At 36.6% G+C, this 22,141-nt stretch overlaps 3 protein-coding genes across 3 annotated transcripts; all 3 read right to left on the bottom strand.

Annotated features, from left to right (window-relative positions):
* Positions 1-3,885: 3,885 nt before the first annotated feature.
* On the bottom strand, positions 3,886-4,897 carry LOC131859207 (aspartyl protease family protein 2-like). Its single transcript, XM_059212777.1, has one exon. It carries the CDS (start codon positions 4,895-4,897, stop codon positions 4,136-4,138), a length of 762 nt encoding a protein of 253 aa, XP_059068760.1. The 3' UTR covers positions 3,886-4,135.
* A 33-nt stretch (positions 4,898-4,930) lies between these two features.
* On the bottom strand, positions 4,931-6,247 carry LOC131026985 (probable aspartic protease At2g35615). The gene has a single exon (XM_059212180.1). It carries the CDS (start codon positions 5,627-5,629, stop codon positions 4,961-4,963), a length of 669 nt encoding a protein of 222 aa, XP_059068163.1. The 5' UTR covers positions 5,630-6,247; the 3' UTR covers positions 4,931-4,960.
* Positions 5,956-10,794, bottom strand: LOC131027017 (receptor-like protein 46). The gene is made up of 5 exons (XM_059212778.1): positions 9,573-10,794; positions 8,093-9,393; positions 6,436-6,625; positions 6,065-6,147; positions 5,956-5,973 (listed from the first exon to the last, which is right to left on the bottom strand). The coding sequence occupies exons 1-5, from the start codon at positions 10,792-10,794 to the stop codon at positions 5,956-5,958; spliced, it is 2,814 nt and encodes a 937-aa protein (XP_059068761.1).
* Positions 10,795-22,141: the final 11,347 nt, after the last annotated feature.

Below are 22,141 nucleotides of genomic sequence, written 5' to 3' on the forward strand. Positions count from 1 at the left end.
AGTGAGTTTGTTGCGAGGGTCGGTTTTCCATAAGTTGAGACATGTCAAAGTCATGAGGTATTTTAGCTCCACTTTGTGCCATCATGTGTAAGAAGTATTGTCTATCCCTCTTCATTATCTCTTCAACCAATCTATTGAAATGAGGATTCATTATGGATTCTTCTACATCTGCTGATTGTATTGAAAAGTTGTCCGCATTGTCATTGTGTGTAGCATTTTTGTTTGCAATGTCTGTGTTTTCCATATTTGGAATGTGTCTATAAACATCCATGTCAGGTAATGTAGTGTGCTCAGGATTGAAAAATAAATCATTGTCATACTCATAAGAACTCATGTTTGCGGACTCTTGAGCTTCTTTAGCTTTTCTCCTAGATTTTTGAAGACGGGTTTCAACCATGAACTAGGTGTTTGACCAAGATGTGAGAGACTATATGAAAAATGAAAAGAGTATGGAAGACCAAGAGTTGTATGGAGTGTAAATGAATCTTGAGGTGTACTTGCAATGTCCAAAGTGTAAGACCAAGTATGTATGTAGTAGAGTAGGTGTGACTTCCAAAGAGAGGATAGTTTCTCTTAATGAGGTAAGTTGACCTTGACTCTAAGTAAGACCAAATGAGACCCAAAGGTAAGAAACCTTGATGAGGGACCACTTAGCAAAGTTTAGTTGTATGTAGTATGTTGACAAAGTATGATGAGGACAAGCAAGTGACCTTTTGACTCAAGTTTAGACAAAAATGAGATGTGAAGCAATGATGGACTGTATGAGACCCAAGGACAGATTGAATGCTAGATGAAACCTGAAGAAACAACCTAGGAAGCTCAAGTATTCCGAAACTGATTTCTTGTGTTTGCTGGACTGTGAAATTTTTCTTGCAATTTTGAACACAGACGTGCCTGTATACTGCACAGACGCGGTTTCCTGACCCAGACGCTACTCTGCCCTTCACAGACGTGCTTATGAGATTTTTCCTGTTTATGTTTGTTGGACTGTAAAAATTTTCAATTCTGGACACAGACGCCTCTGTATACTTCACAGACGCGATTCCCAGACACAAACGTGTCTATGTTCGACACAGACGCTGCTAAAAACACAAACGCTATTCTGCCCTTCACAAACGCGCTTAGATGATCTAGACGCAGTTAAAACAGACACAGACGGGTTTCTGTAAACTTCGTGCAATTTTTCCAATCTGTGAAGTTGTTTTGTTGTGACCAAATCCGACTATTTGACTGTTTTTTGTGACAAGAGGACACAATGTTGATGAGGATTCAATGTTTGCAAGTGTTTAGACTCCAAAAGTGTGTTGTTTGATGTAAAGTTGTTTTGCATACACTTGAAGACACAAAAGACACAATGTTTAGTTGTTTGGTCTTGAATGTTTGAATGTTTAACATAAGACAAACACAATTCTTATGGCTGGCCAAGACAATAGTTGTTGATCCCACATAGGGTTTTACCCCCGAGGCTACGCTATTCAGAGCGGATACTTAGATGCTTGACCTCACTGGCTCCACCCTCGGCACTCACTTCTCGGGTCAGCCAAGCATCAGTCCCCATGAAAACTCCCCATGGCAAACTTTGTATCTCTACTAAGAACCGTATGTGTGTGGGCCGCTACCAGAGGTCCGACCTCCTGCCCCAACAACTAGAAGGATTTGGGCCTCTAAAACAAAATGGTGCTAGTAAGGGCATCCGCTCGTGTGGCCATACATGCGGCACTTTCAGCTCTGTAAATACAGAAGGCTCCCAGCCGGTAGGGGTTACGCCCTACAAATGATCAAATAAGTTTGATCAAACGGGTTTATGGGGAGACATAGTGTCGGTATGAACTAATCAACACACGTTATTCATAGTTTTCACCATGAATACATTTGATTATAGTGGTTCGGATGAGGTGGGTTTTCCTCGCTACCACTTGGGTCGTTCTCTTCTCACTAGTAGTCCTAATGACCACACGGGAAGACAGGCCCTCTAAAGATTAAACAAAAAGAGCCTATTGCTCAAGACACAAAAGACAATGATTCAATTTTAGTGCACCAATGGAAGTGTTTGCTAATCTATGAAAACAAGGCACACAACAAAATTTCAAAACCCTAGCCAAGGACCTGCAACAAAATTTGTTAGTAGTTTGGGTTGTCTCAAATGATCACCCCTTCCTGCAAGCACACAAGTTAGGTAAATTTTAAAAACCCAAAAGACTTTGTGAAAGAGGGGCCTTCAACAAAAACGTTTTTGCTTCCAAAACAAGCTGCACAAACTTGGTTAGCTAGATCTGCAAGGGTTAGTCCAAAAATAAATCAGATCTGAAACCCTAGGTGCGAAATCCGAAAACCGAATCAAAGAAAGTTTGAAATTCCGAAACGGTAAAAACACAGACGCTGTTATACCAGACAGAGACGCGTCTTTATGACATAGACGTGGTTCTGTGATGCACAGACGCGGCCAAAACACACAGACGCCCGTCTCGGACACAGACGTGATCAGAAGTAACGCAGACGCGATTATGTAACACAGACGCCCCTGTTTGAGACCTGCAAAACAAAATTTGTTGAAAACACAGACGCGATTCCCGCCTTCGCAGACGCTCCTGAAACTCAGAGACGCGATCCGAACACTCGCAGACGCGGAAATACCTAAAATGTCGTCGAAAAAATGTACGATCTGCAACTTAAAAAACGCAAAATCTGCAACAAAAAGGTTAAATGCAAAGGGACAAGAGTCCCACCGAGCGTGCCAAAATGTTTATGGTGAAAATGGATAACAATAATAACAATATTGAAAGGCTAAATGAATTCAACCACCAAACCCTAGCCTAACAATCAACAAAGATCCACCATAACATATGAAGATTACCTAAGACAATGCAAATCAAATGAAATCACAAAGATTATACCATCACATGCCCAATAGGGTTTTGATCTCCATTCTTCCTATCTCCATTGATCTTGCTTGATATATTTGCTCTCAGATTTTATATGCACAAGAGCTCAACAAAGAACGAAATGTGGTTGCTAGTAGGATCGTAGTGTAGTCAATTGCATAAAAGATCATTAGGATGCTTGATTAGGGTTTGATAATGAAGGAGGCATCTCCTTAAATAGAAGACACAATATGAAATGGAGGGATAAGATTGAGAGGTGTAAAAGGAGGTCGGCTAGGATTAGAGGGTAGGTAAAAGAAATACCAAAATAATGAAATGGGTAGGTAGTGTATGAAGTAAGAGATGAATGACATGTGTCATGGGTAGAAAAAGCTAATGAATTGATTAAATAAATAAATATTTATTTAATTAATAGAAGAAGTAGGATAATTAAAAAAATAAAATATTTATTTAATTTAGGAAAGGGATAATTTAAATAAATAAATGTATTTATTTAAATGAGAAATAAGGCTAGAAAAGGATAAATGAATTAATTAAATAAATAAAAATTTATTTAATTAATAGAAGAATTAGGCTTAGATAATTAAATAAATAAAATTAATTAGACTGGACAATTTTGGGTGTCTACAGCACCTAATTAATATTAATTTATTGATGTTTGTTGAAAAATCACACATTGACAAAAATGTACTATAAGACCTCATTACCATCCACTTTACTTTGAAACTTAAAGTTTCTCATTCTATGAACATGGATCACTTTAATCCCTTTGCTTAGTAAACATAATATGTCATTTCTAATATAATGATTAGCTAAATATAACCACAAATAATTTTAAGCCCCAAAAATGTATATGAAAAACACATTCCAAAACACAAATCCAAATCTATTGTCATGGCCAAATTGATTGATTACTCACAAACAATCACTAGGCACTTAAATAAACTAACCTTAAAAAATTAAGTTAAAATTGAAAAATCAACTTACAATAGAAATAATCATTAATTGTTGTACCTTGCCCAAATTATGAGTGCAAAACAAAATAATGATTTTTCCTATACACACAAATTTCTTTAGTCACAAGATGGTTAAAGATGGGAATCTTGATCCCTGAGACTGCCGGTCTAAATTCCTTCAATCAGTAACTGAATTATCACAAATGCACAGAATCTTGATCCCTAAGACTTCTGGTCTAAATTCATTGATTCAATGACTGCATCATCACAAATGCACAGAATTTCTTAATCCTTAGATCAATTCGTCCGCGCGAATCCGAATCTGGAGTTTCTGCGGTCGAACTCGATGAAAAAATTCTGATGCATCATGTTTCCAATCAAGTTGACACCGAACAGAGGCGGCACGCTGACAATTCCGAGGCATCTGATTTTCGGTGCAGCGTGGATGAAGTAGTTGTCGACGGGAGGGCGGAAGGATGCGCTGCCGGCGAATTCGATTGAAAATTCAGGCAGGCGAAGATTTTCAAGGCCGAAGGAATTGAAGCAGAGATCGAAGGGATCGAGGGAGATGCGAGGGTAAATCACCAGTCGTTCAAAGGCGGCAAGGAGGATTCCATAGCTGGGCTGGAGAAGGTAGGTTAGGGTTGTGCCAAAGTCCACGATGCTTCCGCCGCTGCCGAGGCGGTCGACAAGCCAGATGCTGCGCGGAATAGGTAGGCGTTTGCCGTTTATTTTGATGCCTTCGATGCCGATGTAGTAAAAAGTGTCAGGGGCGCCTGGCGGATTTTTCAGAAAGGGAGTGTATCCCAGATCAGATTTGAGATGGTCCAGGCTGCGGTCGCTGAAGACAAGGTAGGTAGAGGTAGAGGAGGTGCTATTGCCATGGCTAGGGAAGCAGTATGAAAATTTGTCGCCGTACAAGTGACCGATTTGAGAGGGGAAGGAAATCGATCCCTGGCCGAGCCCTAATATTCCGTCTGCTCCCTTGACGTTCGGCCCTTTGTGGCGTGTGCTGCAGCCCATGGCAACGCGAGGGATTCGAATTCTGTTGGAGGTCATGTCGGAAGAGGAGTTAATGGTGAGCGTCTCGTAGGCGTAGACGCCGGTACTGAAAGAGGAGCCCTAGGAGTAAGAGTACATGTACTTGCAGCTGCTAGGGTTTCGTAGGCTGCAATGTGCGTGGCTAGGGGCGGGTACTTGCAGGCATTCCTTTGCGGCGCATGACACTGGGGAAAATGTGGTTGAGGAGCGAGCGTCGAGGAGCCGAGTGGCAGAATTGCGGCTGCGGATCTTCGAGCGGTAGCGGCACTTTACCCAGATTAGGTCGCTGCCCGTGTCGGCGATGAGAAGGAAGCGCCTCGGTGGGGTTCCGATTTGCAGCTCCTCGAAGTATTCACCTGCCCCGGCAAAAAACCCGGAGAATATCGGCGCCCGAATTGTTGGTGCTGGGTAGGGTTTCTTGAAACCCTTCGTTTCTGCATTATGAGAACCGGGGCTTTGCATAGACGCAGAGAAGGCCGTGTGACGGAGCTTGTCATGGTAGAGAAGAGACCGCAATGAATCCAACCGTATTCCGCCCTGTTTCCCGAAAGGCGAGTCGGGGTCATGTCTGTGTATCAGCTTGATCCGCATTGTCTTTTCATTGTGCTGCGGAACTTTTAAGCCGCTTTCCTGGATGGGCTTCGCTTCGTTTCTGGCGATCCGAGATAAACCCTCCAGCTGAACATACAAAATGCACACAGATACAAGCATCCATTTCAATACTCTAATCGCCCTGCCCATCCAGTTCATTCTCCGACCCCCTGCAACTAATTATTTTAATCCCCGTTAAATCCTTTGCCCTTTAAACCAGTTAAAAACCTACAAATCCTTCTGTAATCAACATTCAATGCCAACCGGAATCCTTTTCCTGCATAAATGACACCAGGTCACCTTCGATATGAAAGTCCAACGCAAAGAAGTTCAAATTCTTGGCAATGAATTCTCAATAATGTAGCACTCACTCGGTACAAAATTCTCCGCCCCGCTGCAACTAATGATTTAAAACCCTTCAAATCCTTTACCCCTTTAAACCAGTCAGATACCTACAAATCCTTCTCTATGATCAATATTCCATGTCAACCAGAATCTATTTCCTGTATAAATCACACCAGGTAACCCTTAAAAACTCAACACAAAGAAGCTCAAGTTCTTCGCAATGAATTCTCAATGATGTAGCACTCGTACAGCAGTAACGAACAGCCAAATGGAGCGCATAGAGGTAAAATTTGGACCATTGCCAGTTGCTAAATTTGTTGCAACTTCATTCACTGCAAAGAAAATTTTCCCCAAGGTCGTTACAACGATTCGTAATCAATGTTGAAATCTGCAACTTAATGAAAACCGCGTATAATGATTGCTACTATCGTTTGTTTGTTAAGATCTCGAAATATATTTGTTATACACACATGGCGTGAACAGGTGAAATTCAATTTATTGAGGCGCTTTCGAAAATAACGACTCCCCTCCTTTGATAATACTGATAAAAATCCTCTGGACCGAAAATGTTCTCCCTCCTACGTGGCCATAATTTTTTCAATATTGTTTTGATTTGCCACCTTGGATCTTCACCTGGTGTGATAAGGTATGGCGTTTGTACTTATGATTGAAATCTAACCCCTGCAGTCTCGCGTGTGCTAACATGCACCGTTCCTCCTTATTGTTTATCATGGCGAGCTGTGATTTTGGCGCATTGTGCATTAGTTGCGTAGTTACTTTTTTACTGTCTGCGTTAAGGGTAAGTGGTGCCTGTTTATGCGTGGAATATTAACGCAGTCCAGGGCATTTAAAATTGCCCATGAATTACATTTTAATACCTGGCAAAGGTATTCCCACTCCGTATTGGCGTTGATAGCATGAGAGACTGTAATGTATTTATACCACCAGTCTCAGATATTTACAGATAGCAAGATCCATATGAAGAAACGATGGCTTGGTTTTTCGCTGTCAATGTGAAACATCTAATGACCCGTATTGCTACTTCCTATTCAGCTAGTTATATGCTGCAGAAAGCAAGAGCTGCTGAATAAGGAATGCAATTATTTGAAAGTTTTTAGGTAATTTTATGCTACAGAAATCAAAGCAGTTGAACAAGGAAAATAGTGCAATTATTTGAAAGTTTTTAGGTACTTTTATGCTTCAGAAAGCAAAGCTGTTGAACATAATATTAGCTGAGGACTAGGAATACACAGATAATTGCATAATGCTTTCAATGCTAATAACTTATCTTCTTTAACTTTGATGTGTTGAGATATGGACCAATTAGGACTCGAATCTATGACCTTCCATACGCTGCTGGAGTGCTCTACCACTGAGCTACTGGCCCCTCTTGGACCAGTCCATCGTCGGTCCGGGTGTGACTTATTTCCAACACCAACATGATGATGGGTTTATGAAATATTGAAAAATGATTTGAAAGATTGATGAAATCCAAAAGTTTTCGATAACTTGTTCTCAATGCTTGCATACTCTACATCATCAGTTAAGTGCAATAACCAGAATGGCAACTTATCTCTCTTCTGAAACTGTTCTGTTTTGTTTGTTGTTTTTTATTTTAATACTTTAAGTTTATTCCATACAAGCGAAGGATGCTAAATGTTTGTAAGTACAATTTTTTAGTCGTCTGTTTATTTTTAAGTTGTATTATGTTTATAATTTTTGTAATAATGTAACTATATATATATTCAATTTTTATTTAGCATATAATCTTTGTTGGACTAAAAGTGTATAAGCCTGTATACCAATGGAAGACAATTAATAATAAGACACAAGATATGCTCAATAGGGCATTTGGAGCGGGAAATATATCATATACAAATTTAGCTGCAGCTTATATGTATTTACATAATGTTAAACATTCAATATAGACTGACATCACGCTGAAACACTGATTTTTAACAAACTAAATCATATGCAGCCTAGATGATAAATGGAGTGCATGCAAGCCTATTGAACAAAGGCTTAGTTTTGTTTTTGGATTTCATTGTGTATAATCTTTATGGACTGTGGAAATGAAAATCTAATCTCTTATTCTTATTGCATTCAAACATCCTTGGATTTGACTGTGTATAATCGTTATGAATGGTGGAAATCTTATTTCTTATTGTATTCATACATTCTGATGATGGATCAAAGAGGATGATCCAGAACGTTGATACCAAAATTAATACACAATCAAATCGAGAAGCAATAATACATAATTACTATCTATTCTACTTGACGATCAATTGTAAGTCTTGGTGGTGGAACGGAGGTACCCAATAACACCTCGCTTATTCTCTCACTGCTAAAAATCAATACCACAACAATTAAAAGTCCAATTGCAAATCCCACACCCACTGCAATGAATGAAACCGGTCCTTCGTCCCCTTCAGTTTCTTCCTCATCCCCATCTTGATGAGGAGGAGGAGTACATGATACAAGCAAAGGATATCCACACAGCTGACTGTCGTTTGCAAAGCTTGCTGCATCAAATGTGGAGAACTGAGTTCCTTCTGGAATCCTACCGGACAACTTATTATTTGATACATCAAACACTGCTAAAGTGCTTATAGATGTGAGTGTATAAGGGATTTTACCAGACAACTGATTGTGTGAAACATCCATCATTTCAAGAGAAGTCAGATTTCCAAAACTGCCGGGAATGGAACCCTCAATATTGTTCCAAGATATATTCACAGAAAACAGGCCCTGAAGCTCGCCTATTGATGCTGGAATTTCACCTGTGAAATTATTTGCCGAGAGATCTATTAGTTTGTATCCATCCAGATATTTTAATTGCCTGATTTTCCCCTTATAATTGAGATATATATCAATGGTGAAGAATAGTGAATATGCTTGAGCAGGGTGGTTGAGTCTCCCTACAATGATCTTTGAGCCCTGCATTCCAGCATAGTCATTCTTCATGCTCTGAAGCTCACCGAGATCTGTTGGTATGCTTCCCCTGAAGTGGTTTCCTGACAGGTCCAAGATGTCAAGTTTACTCAAGTTGCCAATCCCTAATGGAATAAAGCCCTCCAGCTTATTTCGTCCAAGAATGAGCACTTCCAAGTCATGGAATTGAAGAGCCCTGGATGGGAAATACCCTGTGAGGGAGTTGGAGCCTAGATCAATCACTGCTATGTCAGAAAAATTTCTCAGAGCCACAGAAATGTCTCCTGCAAAGTAGTTCCTGTGAAGAACTAAGTACCGTAATGGTCCAATTGATCCAAGCTCTGGTGGAATCTTTCCCTGTAGCTGATTTTCGCCGACATTTAATAGCGATAGAGAAGTACAATTATCTAGATTTGGAGGCAGAGTTCCAGTAAAAGAGTTTCTTGAGAGATCCAGCACTTGTAGTTTGGAGAGTCTGCTAATGCTCAAAGGCAATTCTCCCATTAAGGTGTTGCTAGACAAGTTAAGAATCTGAAGACTAGTCGCATTTCCAACTTGTGGATGAATAGATCCATTGAGAAAATTCTGAGACAAGTCCAAGGATAGCAGAGACCGTGTGTTGAAGATTTGTGGAGGTATTTTACCTGCAGGGAAAGTTGTAAGGTGTGGAAACATTTTTACAAAGTATAGAATAGTTGGCTTAATTGAAATGGTTTATAATATATGAAAAATTGGCCAAGGAAAATTCGTTTATTGGCCAATTAAAATTTTTAAAATCAGGTCAAAATTGCAGAAACTACCCATTAAGATTTACCATGTTTACCTGTAAATTTGTTTTGTCCTAGGCTCAGATAATTCAGAATTGGTAACTCTGAAAGCCACAGGGGGATCGTCCCTGTCAGCACATTTCCTGTCAGATTTAGAACACTGAGATTTCTCTGTTGAGACAACCATATGGCCAGAGGACCCGAGAGCCTGCATCCCGACATGGACAAATGCTTGAGCTGAAATCTGGGACTGAACCCCACAGCCCCTGCACTATCAAACTGGTTTTGCTGAAGAAACAAAAATGTAAGCGAGGAAGCATTTTCCATAGACTTGGGAATTCCTCCCGATAATTGGTTACTATAAAGAAGCATCAGCTCCAGCTTGTCTATCTCTCCGAAAGAATCCGGTATGGAGCCATTCAGACTGTTTGCAGAGATATTCAGTGTTTTCAGTGCTGAGAGTTTTCCCAAGCCATGTGGAATCGGCCCAGCTAAAGAATTCGTGCTCATATCAAGGAACTGCAACTGAGAGAGTTTTGCAAGCCACCCAGGAACAGAGCCCGAGAAAGAATTTGATGATAGATCCAGTCTCTGCATATCCCCAAGCTTCTGAATCGAAGAAGGAATGGGTCCAGCCAAGGAATTGTTCGCCACACTCAAAATCTGTAAATGGGTAAGATTTCCAATTTCTCTAGGAAGCAAACCATTGAATCGATTGAAGGACAAATCCAATTTCAGCAATCTGGTCAATTGGCCAATCAGTGGACTTATGGAGCCATCGATTTTGTTCCTGCTAAGGTCTAGCTCTTCCAACATGCCTAAATTATAGTAGAAAGAGGGAATAGAACCTGATAAGCTGTTCTCTCGAAGCACAAGGCTTCTCAGACTCTTGAGCTTTTCGACATCAGAGGGAAGGCTTCCTGATAAATTGTTCCCGCTTAAATCCAGAGCTTCCAACCTTGTTAATGTTAAGATTTGTGAAGGAATTGGGCCTCTGAACGAAGCACCCGTTACATGTAGTGTAGAGAGGTTTGTGAGATTAGCAAGAGGAACAAGGGAAGTGGAAGGAATAGGCACAGCTGTTTCTGCTGTAAAATTGAGGGTGACAGAAATAATATATCCATCTCTGCTGCAACCAATTCCTTCCCATTGGCAACATTGATAACCCTCCCAAGAAGAAAGCAGAGATGGAGGTTGAACGTTGGCTCTCAAGCTCACAAGTGCCCTTCTTTCATCTTTCCTGCAACAATTCACACAATTCAAGACGCAAAATACCATCATCCATCTACACAAATGTATCACACTCTTGTTCTTACAGAATATTGCCATGATAAAATTTTAAAAAGATCTCAGCTTTGAAAATTTGACAGATCAGATATTCTTCAGATCTTCATATCAAACCAAACAAAGTTGATAATTATTGCAGCTGTTTAAGTGCACTTCCTGTTTAAATAAATTTCAGCAGCTGAAGTTCCAATGCAAATTTAAAATTGTAAAATAAAGACAATTTAGATTTTTTCTTATTTTAGTGGGTAGGTATTATTTAAGAATTAAAAATAGACTTGAAAAAAGGGGAGTTGAAAATAAGCAACAACTGCACATTAAAAAAATGTCAATTGACTTCATAAATTTTTTTCTTTATATTTTATTTGCTTTCAATTTTTTTTTACAAATTCTACTTACAAAAGTTATTATTAATACCATTCATTCATCACAGTTGAAGTGGTATTTTTTTAGCTTTTCTTCAGAGCTAAGTACTAGTCAAGTAGACTCGAACCCAAGACCTACAATGGAAGAGGCTCGCAGCTAACCGCTGCATTGTGGGTCATCCCAAAATAAGCCTAGATGATTGCTTAAAGATCAACAATGAAATTAAATATTCATGAAGCCACCTATTTCATAAATTAATTTGAAAAATGACTGCTAACCAAAATAAACTAAATAATCAAATGAAATCATATCTGAAACGGATTTTGATTATATGTATAAATGTCTTAATGACTTCTAAGTTTCAAATAAATTTAGTCGAAATCTTACAACTTTACAAAAGTACTGCTAACCAAAATGAACTAAACCACCGAATGAAATCCTACCTGAAGACAATTTTTTTTGGGTGCAAAACAATTATATGTATGAATTCATGTTTCAAGGACTTCAGCTTCAGATGGTTTTAGTGGAAGTTTTACAGCTTTTGCAGAGGTCAATGCAACTGTCTTCTCATTCCTTTTAATTATATATTCTTCTGTCTTGCCATGCCTGACACCTGTAATGTTCTTAAGAGTACTATTTTTTAATTTTTATTACGAATATTTGACTTGGCTACTTTTTGTTCCTTAATAATAAATATATCGATGAAAGGTTCAACACAATAAATTTAATAAGCTACGAATAAACAATAAATATAAAATTTAAAAATAATGGAAAATAGAGGCATTAATCTATTTCGTTGAAATTCAAATTACTATAGTTGGAATGATTCTATCATTTTATTTAAGTATCAAATGCAACATTATTTATAATTTTATATTATATTTATTAATAAAAATATGTATTAATATAAAATTTAATTTTTAATTCAAATAATGAACGAGACTTTATATTTCAATATTATTTATACATAAAAAATCTAAATTTCAGTTTTATCTGTAGTGATATGGGTATAGGATTATAGTGTATTAGGTAATAATAAATAATGTATTGAGGTGTATATGTTTTGCAAGTCATCTCACTTATTAGTTAGAATAAGGTATTTATCTATAAGATTGTAGTTGTTGGGTTTAGCAAGATTCTCTCTATTTCTCTTTCTATAGATAGAGTAATTTTGATATTATTATTAATGTTTTATTACAAGGATTGTTCATTTGAAGTGGCTATTGTATGGTGTTTCTCTATAGATTAAGAGGTTAAATACATGGAGATAGCATGTTCTCTAAAGAAGCTACCTTAGTCAATCTCCTATCTAATACATTTCAACTTCTACAATAGTACTTATAAAAAAAATGATTTGTGTGTCGAAACCTAATGTTTGTGTATTTGGTATGTGCAAGAATTGTGATGATAATAATAAAAATTAAAAGGGGAATCTACCACTTGTGATGCATTTGAGTCAAATAGTTTATGGAAATTTTCTCAAAAGAAATGAAAATAATGAAGAAAGGGAGTACATGCTACTTATATGAGATAGAAAGTCACTTTGGATAATAGAGGAAATAAGAATAGGGTTTATGGAATCTAAATGGAGAATACTATTTATAATTATGTGAGAATGAAAGAGGAATAAACATAGAGAGGATTCATGGTAGAGAAATGATGAGTATGCTCCCAAACGTGCAAGCTTCAAATCTATGTTATGCGTCATTCCCTCTATTCTATGCATTGAGGGGACAAAAGATTCGAAGTTTTTAACATTATTAGCATTATTACTAAATGTATAGAAAGAATAGGCTTAAATATGAATATATATTAAGTTTTTGAAGGAGCGAACATTGAAAGCATACTTGATTTTAGGGCATGAAGTGGTAGAAAATATCTTTCTATGGTTGTTGAATTATTAATATTTTAGTTTGATCTTTTGTGACATTTATTCAAGATTCTATGTTATTATATCTCTCAGTAATTTATACATGGATGATTATATTATACATTGGATCACAGCATCAATTTAATGCATTTGTTAAGAATGTATAGTTCCAATGTTATTGGTTAATTATTTTAATGGCAATTATTATTATTTTTTTTAATGACAATTATTATTGTAAAACAATTCTATCAAAACAATTGGGTATTTTTTGCTTCATTGAAATGAAATTGAATCATCTTGAAGGTCAATGTACAAAACATTTTTTTTAATATTTTCCTTGCAAGTGGGCAATACCCAAGACAAGAAAGCAACAAAACAAGTATTAGAAACTATTTTTGTGGAGGAGGTTTTTTATAAGATTAAAAGATTAATCTTTTTTAAGAAAATAAGTCTTAATTTTTTTTTCTTAGATCTTAGATGTTTAGAGATGTTTTAGGGTGAGGTTAAAGGTTTCTTACATATGTTTATGAAAATTTGCTATCATATGTCATTTATATATAATATTTACACTCCTAAGACCACTAACTTCTTACAGTTTCGAAGTTCAAAGTTTTAAGCTTACTACCTACTTGTAAACATTCTTAAGAATTTTCAATAATACTTACTAGAACATGTTTTTTAAATCTCCTCCATAAAACTACTATCTAAAACATTGTTTTTTCACCTCTAAAAAATTACATCCTTTGATAAATAGAACATGGAAAACTACCTTATTCCATTCTTCAAATAAATGAGGCCCAAAAACTTCTAATGTGCTCATGAAAAGTTCCAACATACAAATATTCTAATGAATCTTGTGTGTGATTACCAACTTTGTCTCAATATATATTTTGATGGATCTAAATGGCAAAAGCACAAAGCTATGTCACCCTTTGGGCTAACTGGCACAATCTAGTTGAACTTAGTTTGGTTGGGCTGAGTTCAGTCGAACTATTTTCTCACCACGTGGCACGGTTATGGCACCTAGATGGCGCCAAGAGTTTGACCGAACTAAGTATTATTGTGAAGAGTTCAACCAAACTAGCCTATGTGTCAGGTGATGTGTGATGTGGCACTAAAATCACCATTTTGTCTACATTTTTGAAACTTTTAACTTCTTCTCTATTTCTCTTCAGACAAATTTTTTTTTACAAAAATAAAAAACAAACCCTTTTGTAGAGCCCAAAGTCAGGAATCTAGACATATAATTTTTTAGTATTTTGGTTTATTTTAATATTTTTATTTTGTTGTAAAGGGGAAAATGATTCCCTAGGGTTTTCACCCATGGAATGAAAACCACTGGAGATATTCTTCACTTAGGGCTTTTACATTCAAAAGAGGATGGAGAATTCACTAGATCTAGTCATGAATCAAATCAAGACTAAATGCTAAGTGAAATTGGATTGAAGGGGGTTCCATCTTTTCTGAGTTGAAGTGTTGAAATTAGGTAAAATGTTGAAAAATGAAGGTAAAAGCATGAAACATGAGCTATAGTCGCAAGATTTTCGCATGCACTTGAAATTAAGCAATGTAAGTTGAATTAGACCTGCTCCTCGAAATTGCTCAAAAATTGCTGGGACCGTGACACATCACAACGTCCTTCAAAGTTTTCGCACACTAAAGGGAGATGATTCATTGCTGTGAATGAAGCCTAATATGAGAAGTACAACTTTGTGCCTATTTCCTGCACAGAAAGAAAGGGAAATGTGTTGGGAATAGGGGTTTGCCTTAGGTCAAACCCTGGTTTTGGAATTAACCATGAAATTGAAATAAATGTAATTGAAATGACTGAAAGGAAAGGATCTCCTTTTGAGGGAGATGTTGAATTATGACTGAAAATCGAATTATGATACCTTCTTATGAAGTTTTGCTTGCCTCCATATGAAATTAGGGTTTAGGAAGTCTTCAACAAAATAAGATGAATAATTTCTCCTTCAATGCTTGAAACTTGACTTTACTGCTGCTCCTAAGCTGAAAGAAGACTGCTAATGCTCAAATGCTCTTGAATGCTTGATCTCATGTGTTCTCTTGATGCTCATGTGTTTGATTGATGTTCAAATGAGGGGAAATCCTCTTTATATACTTGCTCTTTGGTGAAATTGGATAATTTTTTGACATGAGCCGACACAAAGAGGGAAATCCCGCTTAATTTTGAAATAGGACCATGGGGTCAAATTGGGTCCAATTTAGGGAGCCTATTTTGGGGCAAGCATAAGGTGCTAGATGAGGTGCAATTTGAGTTTAGATGCCATTCGTTATGTGCAAGAGCATAATTAGGTCTTCAATCGGGTTGAGGGGGGCAAAAACTAAGGTGAAGACCCAAGGGTATAAGCATGGAGTTGTGTCACACTTTGGGCCAACTGAGTGTAGTTTGGCTGGACTACCCTTGGTCTGCGTGGCGTCGAAATGGTGTTGTTAGTTCAGCCGGACTGAGTTCGACCATCTGACTCGGTTCGACCAGACTCTCTTAGTTCAATGAGTCCATTTAATTTTATTTAATTTTTTTTTATAGTTTGAAATAAGGCTAGACCAACTAGACTATCCTATGTGTCATGTGATGTGACACAAAAAAGGTGAAAAACTTTGTATTTCTTAAACTTTTCATTTTTGCTCAATTTTTCTTTTTTAACAAAAATAAAAAAAAACCCTTTTATAGAGCTCGAAGTCAGGAATGTAGACATATATATATTTTTAGTATTTTGATTAATTTTAATATTTTGTATTCATTAAACATTGTGAGTAGCTTTTTAAAGTTAAAAAAAGAGATTGATTTGAAATTAAAAAAAATTAAATGATATTAAAAAAAATATTTTTCACTGGATGAGAGAATCTTATTGAAAAGGGTTTTTTTTTTGGTTAATGATAAATTTAGATTAGTCAAAAGGTGACACCAAATGAAAACTGTCAAATTTAGCTATGTTGGACTTCAAAATATTATAATGAGAAAAATATACATCAAAATTATTTTTTTTAACACTGCATATATATGTTCTCTATTTGGAAAAAAAAAAGTCCGTTTTCATTTTTTTGGTGATGCTGACTAGAACCCCCGATTTTCAACATTTTTCAGCAATGAAAAATCTGTCTTTGAATTTATAAAAAAAATATCAAATTTTTTCCTATTTAAAAAAAAAAAAAAAATAGACATAAATTTCATTCATATTTCTACATTTGATCAGTTTACATCATTTCAAAACTCAATTTAGAAATGACACTTTTATGCGGTCAAAGTTAAATAGTTTTAGTTGTGTTGGTCGGTTCCTTTATAAAAGTGTGACACAACATTGTGCTTTTACCCCCAAATGCGGTTGAAAATGCAAAGGGTGAAATTTTAAGATGCTACATTTAGCCCCCACTTTAGTAGGAGTATGAAGTCAATCATACTTTCGGTAAAGTACAAAGGATTTAGATTGAAAACTTTCAGCAAGTCATCAAGGAGGCAAGATACACCAAGCCCCCAGTGGACTTTAGGATCTTACAAATTCGATAACAAGATAAAAGGGACATTATGAGAGAGAGAAAGAGAGAGAACCATGACTACAAACTAGTAAGGTTCTCTTACTATGAGTCATGAAAATAAAAATACAAAAAATTACAAAACAAAAGGCAAAGTTTGCTAACTAACTTAAGTATTATGAGAGAAATGCATTGGGTGAGTGTATGCCCCCACATTAAAGTGATTGCGCATGCCTTATCGGGGGCAACTACTTTAAGGTAGGATACACCCCAAGAAGATAAGCACGCTATCACAATGATTTATCCTCCAAGAAGAGACAAGTTAAAGGATAATGATCACAAAACATAAACATGGGGTGGTTTCACGTAACCCTGGGGTCAGTATGCGTTTGTATGATAACTAGTGTATATCATGTATACATATATATGCATAGAATTGTTCTCATTCCCCAAAGAAAGGAAATCACCTTGGAAGAAGGGCACATGTGTCTTTTGAGTCAACATAGGAGAGACCAAAAGAGATCTCAACGTTTTGCATCGTCCTCAAGTAGACAACACTAGGGACAACAAATAGAAGAAATGGGAGATAGAATAATGGCACAAACAAGAAAGAGAGGAGAGGGAGAGAGAATCTACGATGTTAATGAAGTTGATCAAGCACCTTATCCACCTCTTGATCTTGCTCATCATTATTTCGGGAAGGCAGACAATATGCAAGAGGAGCCTCATTGAGCACGGTAGATGGAGCTATCACAAGCTCCAAACAATGACCATGCTCTAATGATGGATCACTTTGTTTGTTACTAGGAGCTAGGATTAAGGCTTGCAAAAATCTCTCAGATAAATCATTGTCAACATCGACATATTCATATTCATCATAAAAAATATTAGGATCAACATTCTCATAATTAACAACATTCTCACCTGTTTCTTCACCAAGATTAATAAAAATAGGAGATCTAATAGGAATATAACTTAAACCATCAGTTGTCTCAATCATTTTGTGTCTTGGAGATTTAGGTTGAACCTCTTGTTTAGGAGAAGTTTGATCAATCAAAATTATATCAAGAATTGGTGTCTTGGGAGAAGAAATGGTTTGGGAAGAAAGTTAATGAGCTTGAGCATGACATCTTCATCGACATTCTCTCACACAATGGTTTCATTTAGTTTTAGCGGAAGGTTGTGAAGGTGTAGGTTCATTGGTGTAGGCTCTTTTTCTTCTTTTAAGGATTAATGTGTTGAGGTCTTTTAGGTTGAATAATAGGAGGTGTTGGGCGCTTTTGTTTAGAAGTTGTAGGAGGCAGAACTACACCATATAGAGGAGGAATAGAGGGTCCAGGAAGGAGACCATGTCCATCATGATTAGGAGGAATAGATCTATCCTTAGGAGGAATACTATGTTTATCCTTATGTTGAGGCTTAGGAGGAAGATATTTTCTACCGTTGGGAGGAAGAATAGACTCATCCTTAGGAGAAGGAATGGATTCTTCCTTAGGAAAAATATTATTGCTTTCCTTAGGAGGAAAGATAGTCTCATGAGAAGGGATTGATTCCTCTTTGGGAAGAAGATTATTTCTTTCCTTAGGAGGGAGAACAATCTTATTCTCAAGAAGAGGTATATGCTGATTAGTTGAGGGAAGACTAAGTGTTGGATTTATAGGTTTACTCAATGATAAAATCATCTCATTTTTCCATTTTTGATATGATTTAAAGAGAGCATCACTTCTAGGTTGAAGACGTTGGAATTGTTTGGACCAACAATAGTCAAGACAAACATATCCATGTCTCCTTGTAGGTTGATATATGCTATGATTAACAATTATGATTTTATCATCATGAGGAAATTTCAAACACTTATGAATAGAAGCGATCACTTTCATGGAAGAGAGCCAAGGATGTCCTAACTTCACATGAAATTGATCAGATGTAGGAATGATAACAAAGACACCATATAATCATTTAGTGCTAACCTCAATAGGAAGTGTAATAAAACCAATAGAAGGACAAGAGAAACCATCAAATACTTTAACTAGGGTGAACTCACAATACTAGTTCCCACTTTTTGACCAACTTTGACACTTAGATGAACATTTTGCAAAAAACCTTCACTTTTCGACACCTATAACTTTTAAATCGTTAAGAATTTGGAGATGATGTAAACTAGTGATTTGTAACATCCTTTTTGTAGATTCTAAATATATTTTTTTCAAATTTTTTTGAATAAAATTTTATTGATTTTTCCATCTCCCTCAAAAGTAGTTTTTTACAGGAAACAACATATTTTAAGAGTGATGTGCATCCCGAAACGTATAAATTTTTTTTTATAAATGATAAAAACTTATCTCTTTTAAATTTTAGTTTGTAACATCAATACCCAGGGCATGCAGTTGGTTTGATAGTGATATGTTGAATATTTTTTATCTTATTAAGTTTTGAAGTCCGACTAATTATAATTTAGATATAGGTGTACGTTTGAACACATAACTTGCTCTATATATATCAAAATTGAGTTTTTTTTATTTTGTTAGAAAGAAGACATCAATACCTAGGGCATAGATATTTTTCAAAATTTTTTTGAATTAGTTTGCTATTTTCCCCAATGCATTGAACAAAGAAGTTCATGTTCGATGAAAAACCTACATTCATAAAAAATAAAATAAAAATATATTAATAAACTTAAATATATTAAAAATTATACTATTTGGAAAGCTTATAATAAGGACTAAATCCTCAAGAAAATAAAACTTCTAAATGAATTCGTTTGACCCCTCAAAAGCTAATGTAAAGTTGTTTTTTTATCAGCATTTGATAGATGCAAAGGAGACTCCATTGCAAGTATGATTTAGAAGTAGAGAGGTTCTATCCAAGAAATTTTGATCTAAGAGCCTTTGATCTAACTCTCTTCAATTAATTACTTCAAATGGGACCTCTTAAAGCTTAAATAATTATATTTTCCAAAAAATGTATGATTTCAGCAAAAATCAGGATGTACCAAAAAGTGGGAACCAGCTTTGTGAGTTCACCCACTATCACATCAGATTTATCATATGTCACTTGATGCAATTGCAAAGTATAAAGAAATTCTTCAGTGATAACATCAACCATACAAGTATGATCAATAAGGATCCCTTATGAGGGCATGCTTTTGATCATTGCAACAATATATAGAGGTCCATCAAGTGCTTTAATAGTCTCGCTAGGATCAAACGTAATGCATAATTAATTAGGTGGTTCATTTCTATCAATAAGGTTCACCGCATTATTAGATTCAAGGCCAACATCATTAGGGGAATAAGAACATTGTTCAACTTCAATCACATTAGTAGAATGAGAAGGTAAAGGATCAATGAAGATTTGAAGGTTTTGGTTAGGAGCAACACATTTGTTTCCTTTATCATTCACACCAACCACAAAAATAGTATTATTATCAATCAAGTCTTGAATCTTACTTCTCAAGGAATGACACTTTTCAGTGTCATGACCGGCTTGACTATGGTATTGACAAAAGGATTTCAAATCAAAGGAAGGTGACATAGGCTTAGTTGTATCAATTGGTTTAATAGGGGGAAGCTTCAACACTTTCCTTTGTGTAGCGTCCTAAAATTGCGACACTTGCAATTTCGACCGCATTTGGGTCTTCACGATGGCGACGCAACACTGAACCTGAATGGAGACCCCGAAACTTGCTCACGACACCAAAAACTGCATTTTTCCAACACCCTGGCCTGATCCTCCTTGCGCCCTGCTGTCCCGGGAGGTGGGACCAGAGCGCCCAGCGCCCTGGTCCACCAGGACCATGGCGCCCAGCGCCCTGGTCCCTGGCCCTATTTTGGGCCCGGTCTCCTATGGGACTTCGGGTCTTTTTGATTGCAAATTGGAAAATAAACTTTCCTTGTCGGCCCAAGGTCGGAAAAATCAGTCTATCAGCCCTAATTGACAAGTATATAAGCGACATTTTCTCTCTCATTTTGGCATGAGGAGGATATGTGTACAAAGCGTGGAAACTATACTCGAACATTCAAGCATTCAAGCATTCAAGCATTCCTTCAAGCAATTGATCATTCTAAGTTTCCATTCAAGGCTAAGTGTTGCATTCAAGACAAGGATTCAACCATTGAAGAGGAGATCACTTACAACACATTATATGCTACAACATACAACATACAACAAACAACAACATCTATACCTTCGCATATAAGGATACAAACATCCTTACAACAAGGTATTAGTACTTGTTTTACATTACATTTACAGCATTTCTCATTTCTTGGTTAATTCCAAAACCGGGGTTTGACCTAAAGGCAAACCCCTCATCCCTAACCCCCCAATCGTCTTCGCTTTTCTGTGTGTAGGTTGTAGGTACGCGGCTGAAATTGAAGATCTGGAATCCTTGTGCAGAGACGAACAGATCCCCCTTCGTTTCACGGATTTTTCGGAGGACCGTGTGCACGCCGGGCGCCATCGTCCCGTCAACTTTCGCTCAAATTTGCAGAACAACACCGTCTCGACATTTTACTACTAATTCCAGGTCCGTAGCTTCATATCATATCCCTAACTTAGTTTATAAGCGAATCTTTCTCACTTTCTATGCATTCCTAGTTCAATCTTTCTATCTACATTCTTTACAAAAGAGGGTATCCTTGCTATCACAACCCTTGAAACTCATTTAGAATCCAATCTTGCATTGCGTGGGATTGGATCTTGTGGGTTTCAACCCCTCTTTTGAATGTAAAGTCTCCCCTAAGTGAAAACCATCAACCCTAGTGACTCTCCCTTCTCTCTCCTCGGAGTTGGGGAGGGGAGAACAACTAGGGTTCGATTATTTTCCGCTTTACACTTTGTAACAATTGCGTCATGATACTATGCAAATATTCATTAAGAGGAGTGAATCATTTTCTAAAATATTTGGATACAGGGGGCACACCTATTGTGGCTGCTACTTGAGTGTTGTTTTTGTCATTGAATTTGATGAATCCCTTATTTGGTTGAAGTTTGCAAAAGGTTGTTGAGAACTTTCACTTTTATCAGTCAGAGTCATTGAAGAGGATGATTGTTCCAATTGACTCACGATAAGATGATAATTGTGAAGTACCGTGCACAACTACGTAAAGGAAGTAAACTCAGAAAAGAGAAGTTTATCGCTAATATCTTTTTGTAGATTATTAATAAAAATATTTTGAATATATTTATCAGGCAGAAGAAAAGAAATTTAAGAATACAAATGTTTATATCTACCAATAAAATCAATCACTTTTTCTTTAACACCTTGTTTACAATGCATCAAATCAGTCAGTAATTTTAGGACCAATATTATTGTGAAATTGTTGAATAAAAGTATTAGCCAATTGTTAAAATGAAGTGATAGAATAAGGAGGCAAATAACAATACCATTGCAATGCTTTATCCCTTAATGTTTTAGTAAACAATTTAGCCAAAAGTGTTTGGTCATGAGCAAAGTCACTACACAAAGTTTGAAATGTTTTCACATGAGTCAAGGGATCACCTTTTCTATTATAAAGCTCCAATTGAGGAACTTTCACATGTTTAGGAGGGACAACACAAACAATGTCAATTATATAATGAGATCGCTACATCAAATATGGGCACACT

Source organism: Cryptomeria japonica, chromosome 10, assembly GCF_030272615.1.
Source record: "Cryptomeria japonica chromosome 10, Sugi_1.0, whole genome shotgun sequence".
NCBI lineage: Eukaryota > Viridiplantae > Streptophyta > Pinopsida > Cupressales > Cupressaceae > Cryptomeria > Cryptomeria japonica.

Coding starts and splice junctions, on each gene's coding strand:
- LOC131859207 (XM_059212777.1), bottom strand. CDS start 4,897: ATGACCTCCAACAGAATTCGAATCCCTCGCGTTGCCATGGGCTGCAGC.
- LOC131026985 (XM_059212180.1), bottom strand. CDS start 5,629: ATGAACTGGATGGGCAGGGCGATTAGAGTATTGAAATGGATGCTTGTA.
- LOC131027017 (XM_059212778.1), bottom strand. CDS start 10,794: ATGGTATTTTGCGTCTTGAATTGTGTGAATTGTTGCAGGAAAGATGAA. Junction 9,394..9,572: donor AGGACAAAACAAATTTACAG/GTAAACATGGTA, acceptor CTTTCCCTGCAG/GTAAAATACCTCCACAAATC. Junction 6,148..6,435: donor ACACCAGGTGAAGATCCAAG/GTGGCAAATCAA, acceptor TTTTCTTTGCAG/TGAATGAAGTTGCAACAAAT.